The 21,801-nt window shown below is 38.7% G+C and overlaps 1 protein-coding gene across 3 annotated transcripts in view; it reads left to right on the plus strand.

The window, feature by feature from the left end:
• The window catches only part of fer (fer (fps/fes related) tyrosine kinase), a 284,400-nt gene extending 269,555 nt beyond the window's left edge, over positions 1-14,845 (plus strand). For all 3 annotated transcript variants that reach the window (XM_067982928.1, XM_067982929.1, XM_067982930.1), the window contains 3 exons: positions 2,344-2,498; positions 6,777-6,899; positions 10,345-14,845. In XM_067982928.1, coding sequence (XP_067839029.1) covers positions 2,344-2,498; positions 6,777-6,899; positions 10,345-10,487 — 421 coding nt within the window. In that variant the 3' untranslated portion in view covers positions 10,488-14,845. The remainder of the gene's footprint in view (positions 1-2,343; positions 2,499-6,776; positions 6,900-10,344) is intronic.
• Positions 14,846-21,801: the final 6,956 nt, after the last annotated feature.

A 21,801-nucleotide genomic window follows, 5' to 3' on the forward strand; every position in this document is an offset into this window, starting at 1 on the left:
CCTAAACGTGTAAGGGCAAGTCTAACTAACGGCAGATGCTGTTAGATGTCCTGCCACAGCAAATTAGGACCCAATGTTTTCCTGCTGGGCTTAGGAAAATTCAGAGAGGAGAGTCACACCTTAGTATTGTGCGGTGATTGCTGGGGGCCTGGCTGGAAGATCTTCAACGGCAGCCTGACCACACAGGCATCACGCCAGATGAATGAAGAAAAGGCTGGAACTTACCCAAGTACTACATAAAAATAGAGTTTAAAAATATACATCAATTCTCATTTTACTTATTTTCCTCCCATTTGTTCGTATACCAGCCTGTAACCAAGAATGCTTTTCCCCTTGTTCTGCGATTATGGCCAATTTCAACTTGGCTGCTTAGAATTTATTTTTGTGCAGTAATCTACAGTATTAATCTTAAATTGTTGTGTCTAAATGATTAACCAGACACAACATTGCTCACAGATTTCAGGAGTGAGCAGTCTTCACAATGTCCTTTTTCAAAAATCTACTCTTGAGATAAGCATACTGCATTTGTAGGGCGTGCTTGTGATTGGACTGTTATGACCTCTTTACAATATACAACTTCATTTGTGCAACAAAAAGAAAATTGAAAACATTGTTAAACTCCTGGGCCTAAAGTTGAACTATTCAATGTAGTTTAATTTGCAGAAAATTGAGTAACTGCTGTATTTTTACATCAGAATCACTCAAAATGATTAGTTATGTGATGAATGGGAGAGACCTATTAGTGTAAGTGTTCACTTGTATTTAATATCACTGTGGTACTTGTACTTCCAAGCCATTACAGAACAGCTCAGGAACACCTCGAGACAAAAAGAAAACTGAATGCTAGAAATCTGAAATACACTTGCTTTTATTTGCTAAATTCACAAAAACAGGAATTTCAGCCTCAGAGACAGGATAACTGAGGGAAATGCAGAGAAAAGGAAAAAAAACAACTTAAATTATAGCCCTCTTCGTGTACATAAGAAATAGGAGCAGAAGTAGGCCATACAGCCCCTCAAGCCTGCTTCGCCATTTAATAAGATCATGGCCGATCTTCGACCTCAACTCCACTTTCCCGCCCAATCCCCATATCCCTTAATTCCCTTGGAGTCCAAAAATCTATCGATCTCAGTCTTGAATATACTCAAATACTGAGCATCCGCAGCCCCCTAGGGTAGAGAATTCCAAAGATTCACCACAGTACAGTAAGATGTCTCAAAGTGCTTTGCTCATGGAAATAGTAGGAAGAAAAAAGGGAAAACTGAAAAAGTTATGGTGGGGAAAGCCAAAAGCCATATATATATACATATATATATTAAAAGAGAAAGGGTTTCAGAAATTTTTTGAAATCCTGAAGGAAGATGGCAAGACAGAGCAATCTGGGGACGGAGGGATCAGAGGGCAGTGGTGTAGTGGGTAAACAGCCACCAATGGTATAGTAGTGGAAGCAGGGAAATGCAGATATCCAGATGTCAGTGGAGCAGAGGGTGCATGCTGGAACATATGCCTGGAAGAAATCACTGAGTTAGAGTTGGGCGAGCCAATGGACGATTTGAAATCAAAGGTAAGTATCTTGAAGCCAATTCTCTGGGGCACAGGGAGCTTGGTAAGGACAGAGTGATGGGAGTGAGCATGTTTGTAGAGGTGAGGATGTGAACTGTAACATTCTGAATATGTTGTAATTTATGGAGAACGGAGGCTGGCTAGGAAGGGTAGTAAAGAAATTGAGTCTTGGCATCAGTGGGGTAGAGAAGGGGAAGAATGGAGGTGGATATTACAGAGATGGGAGAAAGTAGTCATAGTATTAGAATGGATGTGTGAAAGCATACTAGCTTGGGACCAAGCAATATGCCCAAGTTACACACTTTCAGACTTAGCCTGAGATGACAGCTGGGATGCTGATGAGTGCCAAAGATTATGGCTTCAGTTTCGTTAATAGGACACTGCAGGAAAGTTAGGCTCAACCAAGTTTTAATGTTGGACAGGCAGTTGGAGAGCATAGCAATAGCCTTGAGATCGATGGAGGAGGGAAAGAAGTAAAACTGGATATCGTCGGTATATATGTGGAAGCTGACCCCGTGCTTCTTGATGTCATCAAAAGGTAGCAGATAGAGGTGGGCGGAAAGGGAGAGAGTAATAGACTAAGAGAGAGAACTATATCTGTTCACTTCATTAAAAATAGGAGTAAGATCGTAACTCTTCTGGATCTCGGTAAGGTCAGTGAATGAGGTAAGGAACCTTGATAACAGCTGAAGGAGAAGAGTAAACATTTTATCCATCGTCTTATCCAAGATTAACTAATGCTCCAGTCATCAAATTAATAATTTTTTATATCTTTAACAGAGACCTTGCGGCTAGGAACTGTCTTGTAGGTGACAATAATGTACTAAAAATCAGCGATTTTGGCATGTCGAGACAGGAGGATGATGGAATTTACTCATCATCTGGCTTGAAGCAGATTCCAATTAAATGGACAGCTCCTGAGGCCCTAAATTATGGTAAAAATTACTTTTATTTTATTTAAACCGTGCAATTTTTATGCAGTGTATTAGTACCATTGCTAGTTAATTACAGTGACTGAATAAGTCAAGTTCCACTGCATGGCATTCTGAAATTTTTGCCAGCATTTTATGAGATCTAATTTCAATATTCTGTCAGTTTTTCCTTGAAACTGAATTAATCCTTGATCATCATTATGATGAAGATGATTATTATTCTATGTTCCTTTACTCATGTTTCAATTTTAAATCTTACCTTTTTAAAAAGTCCCCGCAGGATATACAGCAACATGTACCAGGCTGGAGATGGGTACTTGGTGTTTAGTAGCACTGGGGAAGGGAGGGGTGGGGGGGTCATGAGATCATAGGATAGAATATTGGATCATAGAAAGTTACGGCACAGAAAGAGGCCATTCGACCCATCGTGTCCGTGCCAGCCGAGAAAGAGCTATCCTGCTTAATCCCACTTTTCAGCACTTGGTCCATAGCCCTGTAGGTTACGGCACTTCAAGTACTCTTCCAAGTACTTTTTAAATGAGTTGAGGGTTTCTGCCTCTACCGCCCTTTGAGATAGTGAGTTCCAGATCCCCACCATGCTCTGGGTGAAAAAATTTCTCCCTCAGCTCCCCTCTAATCCTTCTACCAACTTTAAATCACTGACCCCTCTGCTAAAGGAAATAGGTCCTCACTATTCACTCTATCTAACCCCGTCATAATTTTATATACCTCAATTAAATCTCCACTCAGCCTTCTTTGTTCCAAAGAAAACAACTCCAGCCTATCCAATCTTTTCTCATAGCTAAAATTCTCCAACCCTGGCAACATCCTCGTAAATCTCCTCTGCACCCTCTCGAGTCAATCACATCTTTCCTGTAATGTGGTGACCTGAACTGTACGCAGTACTCAAGCTGTGGCCTAACCAGTGTTTTTACAGTTCTAGCATAACTTCCCTGCTTTTATATTCTATGCCTCGGCTGATAAAGGAAAGTATCCCGTATGCCTTTTTAACCACCATATCTACCTGCCCTGCTACCCTTCAGGGATGTGTGGACATGCACTGCAATGTCCCTTTGTTCCTCTACACCTCTCAGTATCCTCCCTTGCCTTGTTTGCCCTCCCCAAATGCATTACCTCATACTTCTCTGGATTGAATTCCATTTGCCACTTTTCTGCCCACCTGACCAGTCCATTGATATCTTCCTGCACTCTACAGCTTTCCTCTTCACTAGCAACTACATGGCCAATTTTTGTATCATCTGCAAACTACTTGATCAAGCCCCCCCAACATTCAAGTCCAAATCATTAATATATACCACAAAAAGCAAGGGACCTAGTATTGAGCCTTGTGGGATCCCACTGGAAACAGCCTTCCAGTCGCAAAAACACCCGTCAACCATTACCCTTTGCTTCCTGCCACTGAGCCAATTTTGGATCCAACTAGCCATTTTCCCTTGGATCCCATGGGCGTTTACTTTTTTGATCAGTCTGTCGTGTGGGACCTTGTCAAAAGCCTTGCTAAAATCCATGTACATTACATCAAACGCGTTACCCTCATCGACCCTCCTTGTTACCTGCTTAAAAAATTCAATTAAGTTAGTCAGACATGATCTTCCCTTAACAGACCTATGCTGACTGTCCTTGATTAACCCTTGTTAATTTTAGTCATGTTTTGAAATATGTAATATTTCTTCCTTAATTATCTTCTAAACTTTATTTTGGACATTTTGATTTTGAATTTAAGAGATTCGATTTGTTCAGGTTCTGCTCAGCGGTATTTCTAAAAAAAATTGTTCGTATTTTGTAACAACTAAATTGTGATTTGTTGAATATGAAATTTAAGCAAATCAAAAAACTGTTTGCTGAACTGGGACACAAAGTGAAATGGGTGTGTGCTATTATACCATTTTATATTATAGACTTATATATATATATTATGTATAATATTAAAACAGCAGACCTTTTGAAATTCTTGCAGAAAATTTGCTCAAATGTTGTATTCATAAAGCAGCAACAAATCATACCTGGGAGGAAATGTACCAATCAGCAAGTGGCAAGCAAAAATGAAAGCCAAATATAGTGAAAACTTAGACAAACTTCAGAAAATGCATTCGGTTGCCATTTTGTTTTCTGTACTAACCTGAGTACTTGGTTCATTGTTTGTGGGGAGATCGCTTAAACCTCTTTCCAAATCTTTTTACTGGAGATGTGCACCCCATGAAACTTCCACACTGACAACACACAGCTCTATATCGCTATCACCTCTCTCCACTATTCTACTGCCTCTGTGTTTTCAGACTGCTTGTCTGATATCCAGTTTTGGATGAGCTATAATTTCCTCCAGTTTAGCATTGGAAAGACTGAAGCCATTGTCTTTGGCCTTCATCACAAACTCCGTGCCTTTGCTACCAATTCCATCCCCCTCCCTGGCCATTGTCTCAGGCTGCAACCTCAGTGTCCTATTTGACCATCAGCTGAGCTTCCAACCCCATATCCTCTCCATCAGAGAGGATACTACTTCCACCTACTTCCACCTCTATAACATTGCCGGCCTTTTCCCCTGCCTCAACTCATCTGCCGCTGAAACCCTCATTCATGACTTTGTCATCTCCAGACCTGATTATTCCAATGCTCTCCTGGCTAGCCTCCCATCCTCCACCTTCTGTAAACTTCAGCTCAACCAAAACTCTGCTGCTCATATCCTATCCCACTCACCCATCATCCCTGGATTTGTTGACCTACATTGGCATCCAGTCCCCCAACACGTAAATTTAAAATTCTCATCCTCGAGTTCAAATCCTTTCATGGCCTTGAACTTCGCTATCTCTGTAACCTCCTCCAGCCCTACAATCCCCCACTTCTTCCTCTGGCCTCTGGTGCATTCCCCTCTCGCTTCACTCCACCATTGGCGGCTGTGCCTTCGAACACGTATCCCTATGCTCTGTAATTCCCTCGCTAAACCCCTGCGCTTCTTCATCTCCCTCTCCTATTTTAAAACCCTCCTTAAAACTCACTTGTTTGACCAAGCTTTGGTCGCCTCTCCTAGTATCTCCTTCTTTTGCTAGGCGCCCATTTCCTTTTTTGATTACGCCTCTGTGAAGCACCTTGAGACATTTTTCTATGTTAAAGGTGCTGTATAAATGCAAATTGTTGTTCTCATTGATACAGGGAGAGCGCGGGACAGTAGTACTAGTTTTAGATTGCTCGAACAAAAACCCGGCCCAGACACGATGGCCTTCCTCTGTGCTGTAAACTTCTATGATCATTTTCACACTTGGACCTGTTTTCTGCCAACAAATTACAACTGAGGAGATAGGGAATTTATAAGTCAAAAGCGAGGAGCACAGCTATAAAAACTAGCAATGAGAAACTACTATGGATATATCAAAAAAATGAATAAAGCATCAACAGCCAGCAAATTCTACCAGTTAAAAAAGGAGAACCAATCAAATCACTAAATATTTTTTGAAAACCCTTCCAGCTCCCATCCTACTTCCTTCACTAAGCTGACCACTGACAACAGGAAATAAGATTTGGAACATAATAAACAAAATTTACAAGAAATTGTTAGTTGTGACTCAAATTAGCAGGCTACAGTTCTCAGCATACAGTCCTTATACAGCTTTGTAAATACTTCCTGCGCATTTGCATTACTTTGATCACTATGAGTCATGTCATTATCTATAAATTAATTCCTCTATTTAAAAAAAAAAATTCTGAAGAGATCCCTGATAACTTTGTTGGTAAGCACATTACGCAGTGTGTAACTGAACTGTACAGACTAATAAGGTCACAGGTTGAAAGCGTGCTGAGTTAGTTGATCTTGGTAGGGGTACTACAGTTCACCTCAGCGCCCCAAGCTATGGAGACAAAATATCATCCAGGGTTCCTGCTCCTGCTAAGCAGTCATGCCTGTCCAGGTGTCGACTTCAGATGAGGACAGGAACAGATATGACTGTGATGCTCTGCATGGTTGTATAGCTTGTCAACACTTGTCTACATTTGCACATGAAGAAGAGCCACCTGAGCAAGGTACTGGAGGGAAGAACTGTATCCAGCAAGAGTGGACATGTTTACGAGAGAAGAAGAGAAAAGGCCATTTCGCTCATCTTGCTGCAGTCCCCCAAATAAATCAAATGCAGATAACGTGGCCTTGTCTAGACTTGTATAATAAATTCAGGTTTATCTACTTTTAAATATTGTTTATAAGGCAAAAAAAATCCATCTTTCCAATGCACAAAATAGATGAAAAGGCTTTTGATATACTGTTGTGTCACATAGGGCGATACAGCTCAGAGAGTGATGTGTGGAGCTATGGGATACTCCTGTGGGAGACATTCAGCTTGGGAGTGTGTCCATATCCTGGAATGACCAATCAGCAGGCACGAGAACAGGTTGAAAAAGGTACAGTTAAGAGTATCAACATTAAAAGCTTAATACTGGTACAGTACTACATACAGATCTGAGTTGTTATATTCTGGGCTTGTATTGCTTCTTGTTTGTATTTTTCTGTGATTTGTAAGCTGTATAAGCTGCCTTTGCTTTTTCTCGTTATGTAGGGTGATGTAAAAGCCTTTACAATCTCAGATGTTACAGATACAGTATACAAAGAAATCTGCTTTAAAGACCACCTGTAGTGACCATCTGATGTCAGTCCCTAAAACATATGCGTTGCAGACTTGAATCTAAATTAAGAGAATATGTGGGATCCCATCCCAAGAGTGGGTGTTATATATAATTTTGTAAAGGGATATGTGAGCAGGACGGGCATAGAATTAGGACTGCTACTCGTGTGGAGGATAAACACCAACGTGGACTGATTGGGCCAAACGGCCTGTTTCCGTGTTGTAAACAAGCTTGACCATTATGATCACTGCCAGAGGGGTTGGAGTTTAGTTTTGTGCTATAACACATACTTAACCCACATTTCCCAATCAACTACAGATTATTTTTCTCTAATGCTGTAGAGATGATCGCACAAATCCTTTTAGTTTCCACTCGTGAATGTTTACTGCACTGCTCTCAATTGTTAGTTTCCACAAAAACCCAAAAGGAACTAAACCTACATTCAAAGCTATAGTGTATTTTTAAAAAATTCTCACTTCTATCAACACTTTTCTTGTATCACTATTCTAATGAGATGAACACTATTTTTACCCACCAACATGAGAACTGCAACTGACATCGTGACATGTCTACCACGTCCAGATACAGGATTATAGTTGAAGTGGGAAAAGGAACAAATTCTTATAAGGCAAAAAAACATTTTTATTATAAAATAAGAACTGGTAGAAGGGAGTGATTTCTGTAATCCATCCTAATCCCTGGCCTGCTGCCAATGACTATGAACTATTTGTGCTTCACTTTGTGACATTGTTCAAACTCTTCTATTAGAACACAGCCTTATAAATCACTTCCCCATATCCATTATTTTTCATGTAATTAGTAGTCTAAACACTTTGCTTGGTGTTTCATTTTAGATTGAATCTGCCTTATGTAGTTAAAACTTCATTCATTCAATGTCATTCCTGTGAATGCTAAATACACTTGAAGGAAAAGAAGTTTGTTGAAAATAATAGTAAATGCTTAGAGTGGCTTTAAATGACTTGCACTTGTAGTGTGTTTGTGACAGCTAACCTTAATGGATTTATAACTTAGAGGATTTAGTGGCACAACATGGAATCAAAATAAAATTACTATAAAATGCAGATGTTATGCTTTCCATTCAGTGCACAGAAATCAAATTTAAAAAAACGAGGTGACCTTTGGAAATTATAGGGGCAAAATTGGACCTTGCTTCGCCTGTTTTTCGGGTGCGAAATGGGTCCACAACCCACCAATTTTTGTCGACAATTGCACGTGACCAAAATGCCCCTTAGTCATCGTGGGTGCCTGTCAAACGAATGTTAGGCGAATTGCCTATGCAAATGGATGACCTAACGCCTGTTTCAGGTCCCTTTGCTAAATTGGATCGCATCTGACCAAAGTATGCGCTGTCCATACTGCGGTTAGTTTTCTCAGGCCTTAAAGCAACCAAACCAAAGGTCGATAAAAGGGGCTGCTACCAAGAAAGTAACTATTAAAAAATTGAAATTGCAGATTGCTGCACGCCACTGCTTGCTCCCCTCCCGATCTACTATGTTACAGATATGAAATGATCCGCTTTATAATCCCTTCCATGATACCTGCATTGCTAGAGCTACAAAATAAAATGTTTGGACAAAATTGATGTAAATTATAATACCCTTCAGAAAGAGAGAGAGATTCAGCCTTTGCCTACAATTATTGAATAAACAGACTGTTCAGTCAGGCTGAAGGTTTTTTATAATAGGGACCACAAACCCTGCCTAGCAGCTTTCCTTCAACACCAAACATCACTGAAATAGTGCTTCATTTATTAAAGAGCCCCTGCTTATAAGTCTTGTCTAAATTCAGCACTTTTTATTCAGAACTCCCCTTTGCAGTCAAATGGTGGTACATTCCTTCCAAGATTGCCCTCTTTTAAATTAACTTTTAGTCTGCTGTTCTTGTTTTTTTAATCTTCTCTCTCAGATACACACAAATGAAGAGGTTCAACCATTGAGAATGTATTACAAAATAATATGAAGTAATTGAACATACATAAATAATGTGAATTTCTAACCATTCCCTCTTTCACATCAATCATAAAAAAGATTCTATATTTTACCTAACTTAAAAAGGTCATTAGGCTGGTGCTGTTTTTTTCAAATCAAGATAAAGCTTTATTTATTACTCATGTAACTCAACTGGACCGGCCACATAAATGCTGTTGCTACTAGAGCAGGTCAGAAACCGAGTATTCTGTGATGAGTGACTCACCTCCTGACTCCCCAAAGCCTCTCCACCACCTAAAAGGCACAAGTCAGGAGTGTGATGGAATTCTTTCCTCTTACCTGGATTGATTCAGCTGCAGCATCACTCAAGAAGCTCGACACCATCCAGGACAAAGCAGCCCGCTCGATCGGCAGCCCATCCAACACCTTAAACATCCACTCACTCCACCACCGACACACCGTGGCTGCAGTGTGTACAGTCTTCAGGAAGCACTGCAGCAAAGGCATCTTTGACAGCACCTCCCAAACCCACAACCTCTACCACCCAGAAGGACAAGGGCAGCAGCTGCATGGGAACACCATCACCTCCAAGTTCCTCTCCAAGTTACACATCATCCTGACTTGGACATGTGTCCTTCATTCCTTCATCGTCACTGGGTCAAAATCCTGAAACTCCTTACATAACATCATTATGGGAGCATTTTCACCACATGGGCTGCAGCGGTTCAAGAAGGTGGCTCACCACAAACTTCTCAAGGGCAATTAGGGATGGGCAATAAATGCTGGCCTTGCTAGCAATGCCCATATCCCAAGGATTAATATTTAAAAATGTCATCTTAATAGTTTTGCTTATCATGTACACAAAATATTAATAACAAGGCAGTTACAAAATTAAATTATAGAATTGTTCAAGCCATTTTTAGACCATCTTTATACTCTACATTAAAGGCTTTGTGGAAAGAGTATGGCAGTCCAATAGGGCTCTCTGTTTTCTTCTAGTCCTAAATTGCACAACAGCAGAACTGTAGGTTGCCTACTTGTGTATGTGTTTGATTTTTAGGTGTGAAAGTTAATGGGCAGCCACCCCCAAAAACAACTATCCAGTTGAAAAAGAGTTGGGTGCCCATCCTAGCATGAAATGTTATTCTGCAGAGAGTAGACTTGTGACCTATAAAGGACAAGCAATATTTTACTTAAGTTGCCAGCATACATCAGAGCAGTGCAATAACTTGAGACCATTGCTGTTTTAAAAAGATGCTTTAAAACTGTTGCAGGGTACAGGATGTCAGCACCGCAGAAGTGTCCAGAGGAAATATATAACATAATGCTGAGATGCTGGGAATACAAACCAGAAAATCGACCAAATTTCAGTGATATACACAAAGAACTCTTGGGTATCAAGAAGAAGATAACGTAGTGACACAGAGAGTAAATGCTGACTGTAGGAAATTCAGTTATTGAAAAAATCAGGAGTCACAAGATACAATTTTTCCTCCAATATATTGTAATTAAAATTATGTATGCTTGTTATATTGCATCAGCATATTTTTTGTTGCAATTTATAAACATTTGTTTCCTGTTGTGGTTTTGGCCTATAAATATTTGTAAGGTACATCATGGAGAAAAGGCTTCTCAATACATCAAAAAAATACTAATTGCCAAATATTTTCACACCTAACTTCAAGAATTCTACAGTGGTCATTTTCATAAAATGTAAATCGATAAAGCACAGCAGGTTATGGTGTATTTACTTAGTGCTATTGAAATGCAATATAAAGATTTTCTGTGGAGCTGACCCTGAAGCTGGTCTATTTTAAATTAATAATGTGGAACTCAAACAGTATTCACTACAGACTGCCAGGAAAAATATGTTCCTGGGACAGGATGATTCTTCCCACATATTTTGAAAAGCACTAAACTGTCCAGATTGGACATATAAAACATCAGAAATACCAGCAAGAGGCCTGCATGGTAATCCTGTACTGTAAATGATTGCCTATGCACATAATTTTGAGCTGCAGTTGTTGCAGACATTAGGATAAGCCTTCATTAATGTACCTGAGATTCCAAAGTACTGTACAGTGTAAGTGCCCTCTTTTTTTAAAAATGTTAATACTGTTCTTTGGTTTTGAGATCTTTGATCTTATTAGCTTGCAAATGCACCTTGTAGTCTGACTGTTAAAAATGTTTGAACATTTTGCGAGCAGTACTGGGCATTTGGCCAATCTTTAACAGGAACAACATTGTTTTGCTGTCCATATATCATTGCTGATAAGTTAACCCTTTGAGTATTAAGACCTTTCCTGCTTTCAGAGAATCTGAAATAATGATTTTTATTAATTTCTAATGATTCATTTAAAATAGGATGAGAGAAGCATGCAGAACCATGTAGTGTTTCTTAATTCATAACTGTTCAGAAATAATCCTCTAAATTATAAAGATAGTTTTTGATTTTGCAGTCGAAAGAACATACAAAAGCTAAATAGCTGGATGTATTTTGCCTTATCACAGATGAGAAAGGAACACACCTTGTGTCAACACTATTCTGATTCACTGATGACATACACCATTTCATTATTATTTAAATTGTATATACACTTATTATAGAGGGGACATGATCCTGTTGTTTTAGCATACGCATAAACCTTCATAACCAGCATTTTTTGCTAATGTGGCTCAGACTTGTGCAAGGGCTGACAGGGTGCAAAGTCAACTGGAGACCATTCTAGAGAATGGGTCACATCCCTTAGCTCTGTTGCTGTAGCAAAGTTTTCAATGTGAATTTATGCAGCCAGCACACAGGCATCAGCCTCTGGCATTGATGCGAACATCAGACAACCACAAGAGGCCCTAAAAACGGAGTTGTAATGTAGCTGTGATGTTTGAAAGCTTAATACATTTATCATGCCTGTAGGTCTGATGCGGTGCTTTGAGGCTGGTTCCTGTTTCTATTTCCCACATTTACCTCCTCTATTTTGCTCCGACCATATTAAGATTGTAGAAAATTTCAAAACTCCTAATGCACAATCCAAGGGAACTTCTATTTCAGAAAATAGTACTGAGGTTAAGATTCACTGGCATGACACTGAACCATTCTCTTATTCATGAAGCAGGAGTTACTGAATCGTCTAGATTCTCAAGTGGGTCCTGTATGCTTCACTAGTCATGGATTGTTACGTGTTTTGCTCCATATCTGAATCTTTTTCTAAATTAATGTTGAGCATTATGGTGTTTGGAGATGATTACAGCATGTTGATCTGCAGTGCTCTTGAAATTCTCATTTATTGGACTGTAGAACAAAAGTCTGTACTGACATGCAGTAACAAACATGAAACACTTTGAAATCCTGTACTGTAAATCATGATGTTATTGGCAATGTTTGCAATATTTCCAAAACAGCAGGTTTAACATTCCCATGGTATTGTTTTTCAAAAATGTTTACAAAAAGAAGTATAAAGTGATGTACCTTTCTGTTGTTTAATGTGTTTAGTCAATTTTAATCTTTGACAAGTTTGGAATTTGCTGAAAATAATGTGATTTACAGTACTTTTAAAACTAAACCTGTCTTGTAAGCATCAGTACAATATATAGGAATTTTATGGATTCAGATTCTATGGAATTACTGTATTAATAGAAACTAAATAAGCCATGCTTGGTATATATTAAATACTTTATGCAGCATTTACTGAAATTGTTTAATATTGTTATTTAACAACCTTTCTACTGATTTTATTTGAAGTGTTGCAGCTAATCCATTGTGAGGGCCTTTTTAAAAATAATTAAGTTTACTTTTATGCCCCAATACTTCCACAGACACAGTAAATATTTCATTGCCTTCATTGCACTGTTTCAAGGCAAGTTCAGCTTTACACACGGAAAATGAATGCTCGGCAAATTCCACAGAAAATGTTTCAGTGCGGTAAAAGGGAACATTAAATGTTTACAAAAATATCAGTATTTAAACAGGTGATCTGGTGCTGCAGTGGAGTTTCAGTTTTACTCGAAAATTGCGCTTTCCTGTTATGATCAACTTTGTAAATCAAGTGTAGTCACAGTAAAGTCAATAAATTTAGGTTGGGAAAATGGCTCTGTTGCCAAACCAATTCCAGAGTGATCATAGTTGCTGTTAGCAACTCTGATTTTATTGTGGGTAGTGTGCTATTATACCATGCTTCCATTCCGAAGTGATGTGCAAACGAAGTCATAAAATATATTTTCACTTCATGACAAAATGCCACATTTGAACAACATGAAAAGCATTATCCAGCCATTTGTGGAGATTATTAAAACATACTATCTCTAATTGAGATGCTTCTATATACATTTAAATTCACATTCAGATGATAGTAGTGAGTGCATGATGGAATCCAACTGTGTATTTTGAATTTCACATAGCTTTTTTGACAATAAAAATGCCATTACTGAATATCTACTACATTGGAATCCTAAGCAAGATGCTGCACACAACAGTAGACTTGCCTGGCAACTACCTTTGGGAGAAAACTCAAGTGGTCTCCTAGTACAGGTACAAATCTTATTAATAGATGGGACTGATGTTTGGTTTAATCTGTGAAGACAGATGAGATTTTACATTGAATTATTAAATATAAACTGGAGAATAAAAATGTGGGAGACTGTATATATCATTGTGCCATATGAGTATCATAATGTGCCACTGCTCAAACCCTAGTAATTTTTTCAATCTTTTGTCTGAGTAGTACAGGGAGTTAACACACTGACCTTTCAACAATGCAGCCTAGGTTTGAAGCCCAGATTAATGGGAGGAAACACTCCTCTCTATGCTGTCTGTATGGGTTCTATGTGACACGAGTTTGGAGAGTTTGAACCTTTATTCTGGTTTGCACAAACCCACACTGTATTGTTGCATTCACTAACAAAATACAAAGAATAGGCCTGGCCCTTTGCTCTGATGTTGGTGTGACTATATATAAATGCAGAATGTTTTGGTTATTTTTACTTTTTTAAAATCAGTGTTTCAGTATAAAGGTTAATCTGCCTGATGCCCACTGTTCTCAGCTTTGATGCTGCCACAGACCAGTGGTAATAAGCCTCCAATTTCCTGCTGTGTGCCATACATATTGTCTTTATACTAACCAAATGGTCATTTTTCTACCATTTAACTTATAACTCCTGCCAGTAATATTGAATGAAACTGAGCTGCATTGTGCTTTTCAAAAGCTCCAATAGAGTTTCATTTTGTGCCACAATAAAGACCAGAATTCTGAATTTTTATAAAAATGCACCTTTTCTTTTTCTAATGTTAAGCTTCTGCATTTAAAAAAAAAAGCAAACTTTCAACACTGGAACTATGTGATTCTTTTAAATGTCTTAAACTTTCTGTCAAAGGTGAAAATGTACTTTTAAAAGTAAATGTTCACTTTAAAATTAAAGTCTTACTTTTAAGGATGTATAATATTTCTGCCCCAAAACAATAAAATGAAAATCAGACTGAATTCTGATGTGTCCATTGGGGGAGTAATGTTCAAATATCAGACAGAAATACTTGTCTTTTGTAATTTTTTTTAACACAGTCTTGTGTTGTAACTTTTATTTATTTTGTACTTTTTTTTACAGTGAATTTACAGGGATTTGAAATGACTGATTAGTTATCATATTCTCTGTATTCCGTGCTCTTGTGAATTGCAGACTTGTTCCTGAACTGCTTCTGTAATGAGTGTCATATTGGACCAAATACCACTAACAAGTCTGTTGATATTTATACTGTAATCTCTTAATAAACAGAATGGACTGTCAGCATTATCAGAGTCTTTTTTTTCAGCAATATTGGGAATTGCTTTCTAATACAAAGTGCAAAACCAGGCCAAACTCTTGTACATATCTAATTATTTCACACATTAATTATTTTTACTAATCTGTTTGTTTTGTCTAGCTTGATGTATTCCTGACCTAATGCTATAGTACAGATCAGATTGAAAGTGCTATTTCTTTGGTGTGAAGTGGAGTAAATAATTTGTTTTAAAATAGAACTGCTACCATGGTAATGTCTCTTGAAAACACTTCACTTTATTTGTATATAGAGGCGTGCACAGTGACTTACAATGTGATGTGTTGGGATCATTGCATCACTGATCATTTCTGATATATATATAATCGAGCATAATACTGAGATAGTCCTATGGATAGTCCAATCGACATATGCCTTATATACATGATGATATGCATGCTTAATGCGCATTACATGTAAAATATGAGCTTTTATCTGTTCCCCATTTGAGAGCCTGCCATTCACTTGCAATCTCCAAAGACTGCACAATCCCAGTATTAGAACCCATGACACTTGTTCCATTACAAAGGTCAAAAACGCAACAAACACAAATAAGTAAGCTATTAAATCAAAAGCAAAATACCGTGGATGCTGGAAATCTGAAATGAAAACAGAAAATGCTGGAGAAGCTCAGCAAGTCAGGCAGCATCTGTGGAGAAAGAAAGTTATCTAGGTGACCACAAAAATGGGAGCAGTGGTTATGATCTGAAGTTATTGAAATCAGTGTTGTAAAGTGCATAAACGAAAGATGAGGTGCTGTTCCTCTACCTTATGTTGAGCTTCATTGGAACATGATGTGGAGATGCCGGTGATGGACTGGGGTTAACAATTGTAAACAATTTTACAACACCAAGTTATAGTCCAACGATTTTATTTTTAATCCCACAAGCTTTCGGGGGCTTTCCCCTTCCTCAGGCGGTGTGGAAGTGACCCGCCTGAGGAAGGGGAAAGCCCCCGAAAGCTTGTGGGATTAAAAATAAAATCGTTGGACTATAACTTGGTGTTGTAAAATTGTTTACAATTCATTGGAACAGTAAGAGGCCGAGGACATAGAGGTCAGGATAGGTCAGTGGGAAGGGGTCAGCTAGTGCTGGCAATGGTTCTGCTACTACCATTTATAGCTACACCTGATCTATCTTTTGTTTCTTAACTTGTCCCATCACCACCTTCCTTGCCTTACACCATCATCCCTTTTGTCATTTAATCACTCTTGCCCTCTACCCTATCACAGACCTTCCCCTTTGTTCTTTCCTCCCCCCTCCCCCCTTTCCCTGGCTCTGAACTTGCTCAAAAGCTGTAAGTCTTTTAACATCTTCCAGTTCTAATGAAAGATCGTCGTCCTGAAACGTTAACTCTGTTTCTTTCTCCACAGATGCTGCCTGACTTGCTGAGCTTCTCCAGCATTTTCTGTTTTTATTTATGTAAGCTATTACCCTGGCAACTAGCTGAAATAGCTTGTAAAGATTTTGCTCTTGTCTGCTACATGTTACCAAATCAGCCAACTCCTTCCCAAAGTGTATTAGGATCTGAATCATTTCCAATGTGTGTTTCACACTACTTGTGAAAAATTCATCACTGAAGGAATCGTATCATTTGCTGTACTGCTATGATGGCTGCCTGTGTACTAGTTCCTACTTGATGGTTGTAGTTGTGGGAAGAAGGGCACTCTAATGATCATCTTAGGGAGCATATACAAAACCAAATATACTACTGCCGAGTTGAATCCTGACTAATGACATTGGAAATTTCTCAACCCCCATACAGATATCGATTCTTGAGTGCAAGTACGACTTCAGGAAACCTTAAATTACCACCTTTAAATACAAACGTGCTACCAGAACATATGAAAATTAGAATTTTCAAAATGTACTACTTCAAAGCTCACTTAACATCTAAACCATGTCTTGATAAACGTTTGCCTTGATTAATAGCATACTGATTCTGTTTTCTGAGCAAAGCAAAGCCTCCTGGTCAGACTTATACTTGACGGGAATAAAAACAGAAAAATGCTGGAAATACACAGCAGGTTTGTCAGCATGTATAATGAGAAAAGACAGGTTAATGAAGGGTTTCCATTAACCTTTGTAATCTTTTTACACATGCTGATGTACCCGCTACAAAAACAGAAAACGCTGGAGACACTCAGCAGGCCAGGCAACATCTGTTGAGAAAGTACAAGTTAACGTTTCACTTGCGGGACCCTTCCTCAGAACTGGAAGATATTACAGATGAACAGTATTTAAAAAGAAACAGAACAAGGGAAAGTGGGTGAACAAACAGCAATTAAAAATGGGAATAATGGAATGATCTGTAAAGTGCTACGGTGGAGAAGAGATGATAAAATGGCAGAAGTGATATTCACGTGACAAAAGGGCATAATGAGATAAATCAAAGATATAAAAGACACAGAGTGTAAGAACAGCTAAAGGGGGATAAGTAAATAGAAAGGAAAACATGAAAAACTGCCAAAGCAGACAGGTTCCAATGGCCTAGGAATCTGGTGGGGGGAGAAAGGCAGGTTGACACCAAGGATGCAGACCATCCCCTCAGCATGTGTCCCAACTGGGGGTTCCCACCCAAAGCACCAAACCACTCCCTTCCGCCACCCTGGAAAAGCTGGCACACCCATCCTGATCAACCTATTTTTTTTCTCATCTTATACGTGACAGTTTTGTGCTCCATGATTCACAGCTTTTATTTGCGACTGTCAGCCCAACCTCAGTGGATGTGCTTTGATCAAACAGCACGCTGTTATACTCATACAGTTACACTTTTTTTAAAGCATCCATTGGTTTTCTCATTGCTTCTCTTTTTAATCGCTGGTGTCACATTTTTTACACAACTTCTAAAACCATCTTAAATCCTAGTTCAGTGACAGAAGCATTCTACACAGTATGGCTCCTCCTTCATGAATATGAATGACAAATAACCACTAAATAAATTGCATAAACGATGTACACGTAGCAAGCTTGACTTGAAAACGACTTGGAGCCCCAGTGACAGATGACCAACCAGAATTAGTTGGAACCTTTGCATATTCTGCTAGATCAGCTGGAAATAAAATTGCAACCTTTTAAAAAAGTTTGCAATAATCCTATTCTAAACAAATTATGGCATGTGACAATGGTATATGACCAAGTAATAGTGTACTAGATCTGCCATTACTATGGCATACCACTGGGGGCCAAGTATTGCTAAGTCAACCTCACATGATTAGAAACATAGGAACAGGAGTAGGCCATTCAGCCCCTTAAGTATTAGATAAGCTTAAATGAATCTGTAGGAGAAAAAAAGAGGATAATGGAAAACAACCAAAAGAATGGGAAAACATTTTTTTTACTTTAAGTGTTTTTCCATTCTTTTGGTTGTTTTCCATTATCCTCTTTTTTCTCCTACAGATTCCTTTTAGCTTACTTAATACTTATTTTTATTCATGCTAACTGCTTCATATGCCTTTCCCTGTCTGAAAGACTATTACTCATTTTATACACCTTAAAACACCTCCTTCTGAAATAAGTGAAGCCATTATAGCTTTCTCTCACATTATACACTCTTTTCCTCAATTAGATCATGGCTGATCTGTACCTCAACTCCATTTATCTGCCTTTACTCCATATCCCTTGAGGCCATTACCTAACAAAAATCTATCAATCTCAGTCTTGAACATTTGAATTGACCCAGCGTTCACAGCTTTTTGGGGGAGGGAGTTCCATATTTGTCTTTCTCGGATCCAAAGTGGATGACCTTACACTTCCCCACATTGAACTCCACCTGCCATAGTTTTGTTGTGTTCCCAATAGCCCATGTGCTGTAATGTTCATTGGACATCCAAAGGTTCACAAGGCCAATTACATAATACAAGAACTTTTTTTCTCATAAGATCTATTGATAATACATTTAACAAAACTGTTGATATTCCCTTTTGCATCCAATAATTCACCTATTTTTTTTTTAATTTAATTTTTTTTGATGAAACAAAATGTTCAGAGTAAACGAGCTGAAAGACTTTCTTGAGTGCAGCATGTAATCAGTTAGGGTTGTTATGTCAGACAGCAAATCTGTGAACACTATCGATTTAATCATGCAGTCAGTAGTTCATCTACTCACAGTGCACTAACAACAACCTTCTACTTTATTTCCTCGCTACAACAATGGGAGGTGAATTGTGAAAGAACAGGATATTGTCTGGCACATGCCTGATTTGTTTTCGATAACAAAATGCACACAGAAATCATATCCTTCAGTATAGAAACTCAACCCAGGTTTAATAATTTGCCACAAAGGTTTCCTATCCCATAGAGACTGAAGCTAAGGGGCAATTATAGCACAAACTAATTTCTCTTTGTTTTTTTCTTACTGCTTATTCTGTCTACCCAAGAAAATAGTTCAACCCATCTTCAAGATAAATTAAAGCTTGTGTAATAAATTTACTGCCCAGAATTGTTCTTATCTGAAATCCCACATTTACTGTTATTAACTTGGATATTGTTATATAATGGTTATCCCCATCATCATTTAAATCTGTCTGTACCAGCATGAAAATGAGTAAATTACAACATGCATTTGCATATTCAGGAAAACAATTGTGTGATAAATAAGATGATGGAGATATTTTTCACAGATATGGAGCTCATACCAATGTTTTTCACTGATGAATTATTACATTGATAAATGAAGGTTCTGTGCAATGCCATTCGAACAGACACCAAAGCTGAAAGTAAAAGCAAAGATCATATGCAATTCATCCTTTAAATATTATTGAAGCAGGCCTCAGCTTGATCACTGATACACTTCCTCCCCTGATACAATAGCCTCCCTCACCTTATTTCCTGTATCTCCTTTGCTCCCTCTCCCTATAGTCCAAGTCACACAGTACATTCAAAATACAGAGGGCTGATGTAAACGTGAGCATATCTATCCTCAATGATGGCGGAGTCTAGCACATGAGTGCAATAAGCAAGGCTGACGTGCTTTTAACATAGGAACATAGGGACAGGAGTAGGCCATTTAGCCTCTCCTGCCCGCTCCGCCATTTGATAAGATCATGGCTGATCTGTGATCTAGCTCCATATACCTGCCTTTGGCCCATATCCCTTAATACCTTTAGTTGCCAAAAAGCTATCTATCTCACATTTAAATTTAGCAATTAAGCTAGTATCAATTGCCGTTTGCAGAAGAGAGTTCCAAACTTCTACCACCCTTTGTGTGTAGAAATGTTTTCTAATCTCGCTCCTGAAAGGTCTGGCTCTAATTTTTAGACTGTGCCCCCTACTCCTAAAATCCCCAACCAGCGGAAATAGTTTCTCTCTATCAATCCTATCCGTTACCCTTAATATCTTATAAACTTCAATCAGATCACCCCTTAACCTTCGAAACTCTAGAGAATACAACCCCAATTTGTGTAATCTCTCCTCGTAACTTAACCCTTGAAGTCCGGGTATCATTCTAGTAAACCTACACTGCACTCCCTCCAAGGCCAATATGTCCTTCCGAAGGTGCGGAGCCCAGAACTGCTCACAATACTCCAGGTGCGGTCTAACCAGGGTTTTGTATAGCTGCAGCATAACTTCTGCCCCCTTGTACTCTCGTCCTCTAGATATAAAGGCCAGCATTCCATTAGCCTTCTTGATTATTTTCTGCACCTGTTCATGACACTTCAATCATCTATGTACCTGAACCCCTAAGTCCCTTTGGACATCCACTGTTTTTAACTTTTTACCATTTAGAAAGTACCCTGTTCTATCCTTTTTTGATCCAAAGTGGATGACCTCACATTTGTCTATATTGAATTCCATTTGCCACAGTTTTGCCCATTCACTTAATCTGTCAATATCCCTTTGTAATTTTATGTTTTCATCTACACTGCTTACAATGCCACCAATCTTTGTGTCATCGGCAAACTTAGATATGAGACTTTCTATGCCTTCATCTAAGTCGTTAATAAATATTGTGAATAATTGAAGCCCCAAGACAGATCCCTGCGGGACTCCACTAGTCACATCCTGCCAATGTGAGTATTTACCCATTATCCCGACACTCTGTCGCCTTTCGGTCAGCCAATTTCCTAACCAAGTCCGTACTTTTCCCTCGATTCCATGGGCTTCTAACTTAGCTAACAGTCTCTTATGTGGGACCTTATCAAGTGCCTTCTGGAAGTCCATATAAATAACATCCATTGACATTCCCCTGTCCACTACTTTAGTCACCTCTTCAAAAAATTCAGTCAGGTTTGTCAGGCACGACCTACCTTTCGCAAATCCATGCTGGCTCTCCCTGATTAACTGAAAATTCTCGAGGTGTTCAGTCACCCTATCCTTAATTATAGACTCCAGCAATTTCCCCACAACAGATGTTAGGCTAACTGGTCTATAATTCCCCGGTTTCCCTCTCTCTCCTTTCTTAAAAAGCGGAGTGACATGTGCAATTTTCCAATCTAGAGAGACAGTTCCTGAATCTAGAGAACTTTGAAAGATTATAGTTAGGGCATCTGCAATCTGCTCACCTACTTCCTTTAAAACCCTGGAATGGAAACCATCTGGTCCTGGGGATTTGTCACTCTTTAGTGCTATTATTTTCTTCATTACTGTTGTTTTACTTATGTTAATTTTATTGAGTCCTTGTCCCCGATTCAGTATTAGTTTTCTTGGGATTTCCGGCATGCTATCCTCTTTTTCGACTGTAAATACTGACGCAAAGTAATTATTCAACTTGTCCGCCATTTCCCCATTGTCAATGACAATATCCCCACTTTCAGTTTTTAAGGGGCCAACACTGCTCCTGACCACCCTCTTTTTCCTAATATAACTATAAAAGTTCTTCGTATTGGTTTTGATATCCCTTGCAAGTTTCTTTTCATACTCTCTTTTTGTAGCTCTTACTATCTGTTTTGTGACCCTTTGTTGATCTTTGTATCTTTCCCATTCGC

Source organism: Heptranchias perlo, chromosome 4, assembly GCF_035084215.1.
Source record: "Heptranchias perlo isolate sHepPer1 chromosome 4, sHepPer1.hap1, whole genome shotgun sequence".
NCBI lineage: Eukaryota > Metazoa > Chordata > Chondrichthyes > Hexanchiformes > Hexanchidae > Heptranchias > Heptranchias perlo.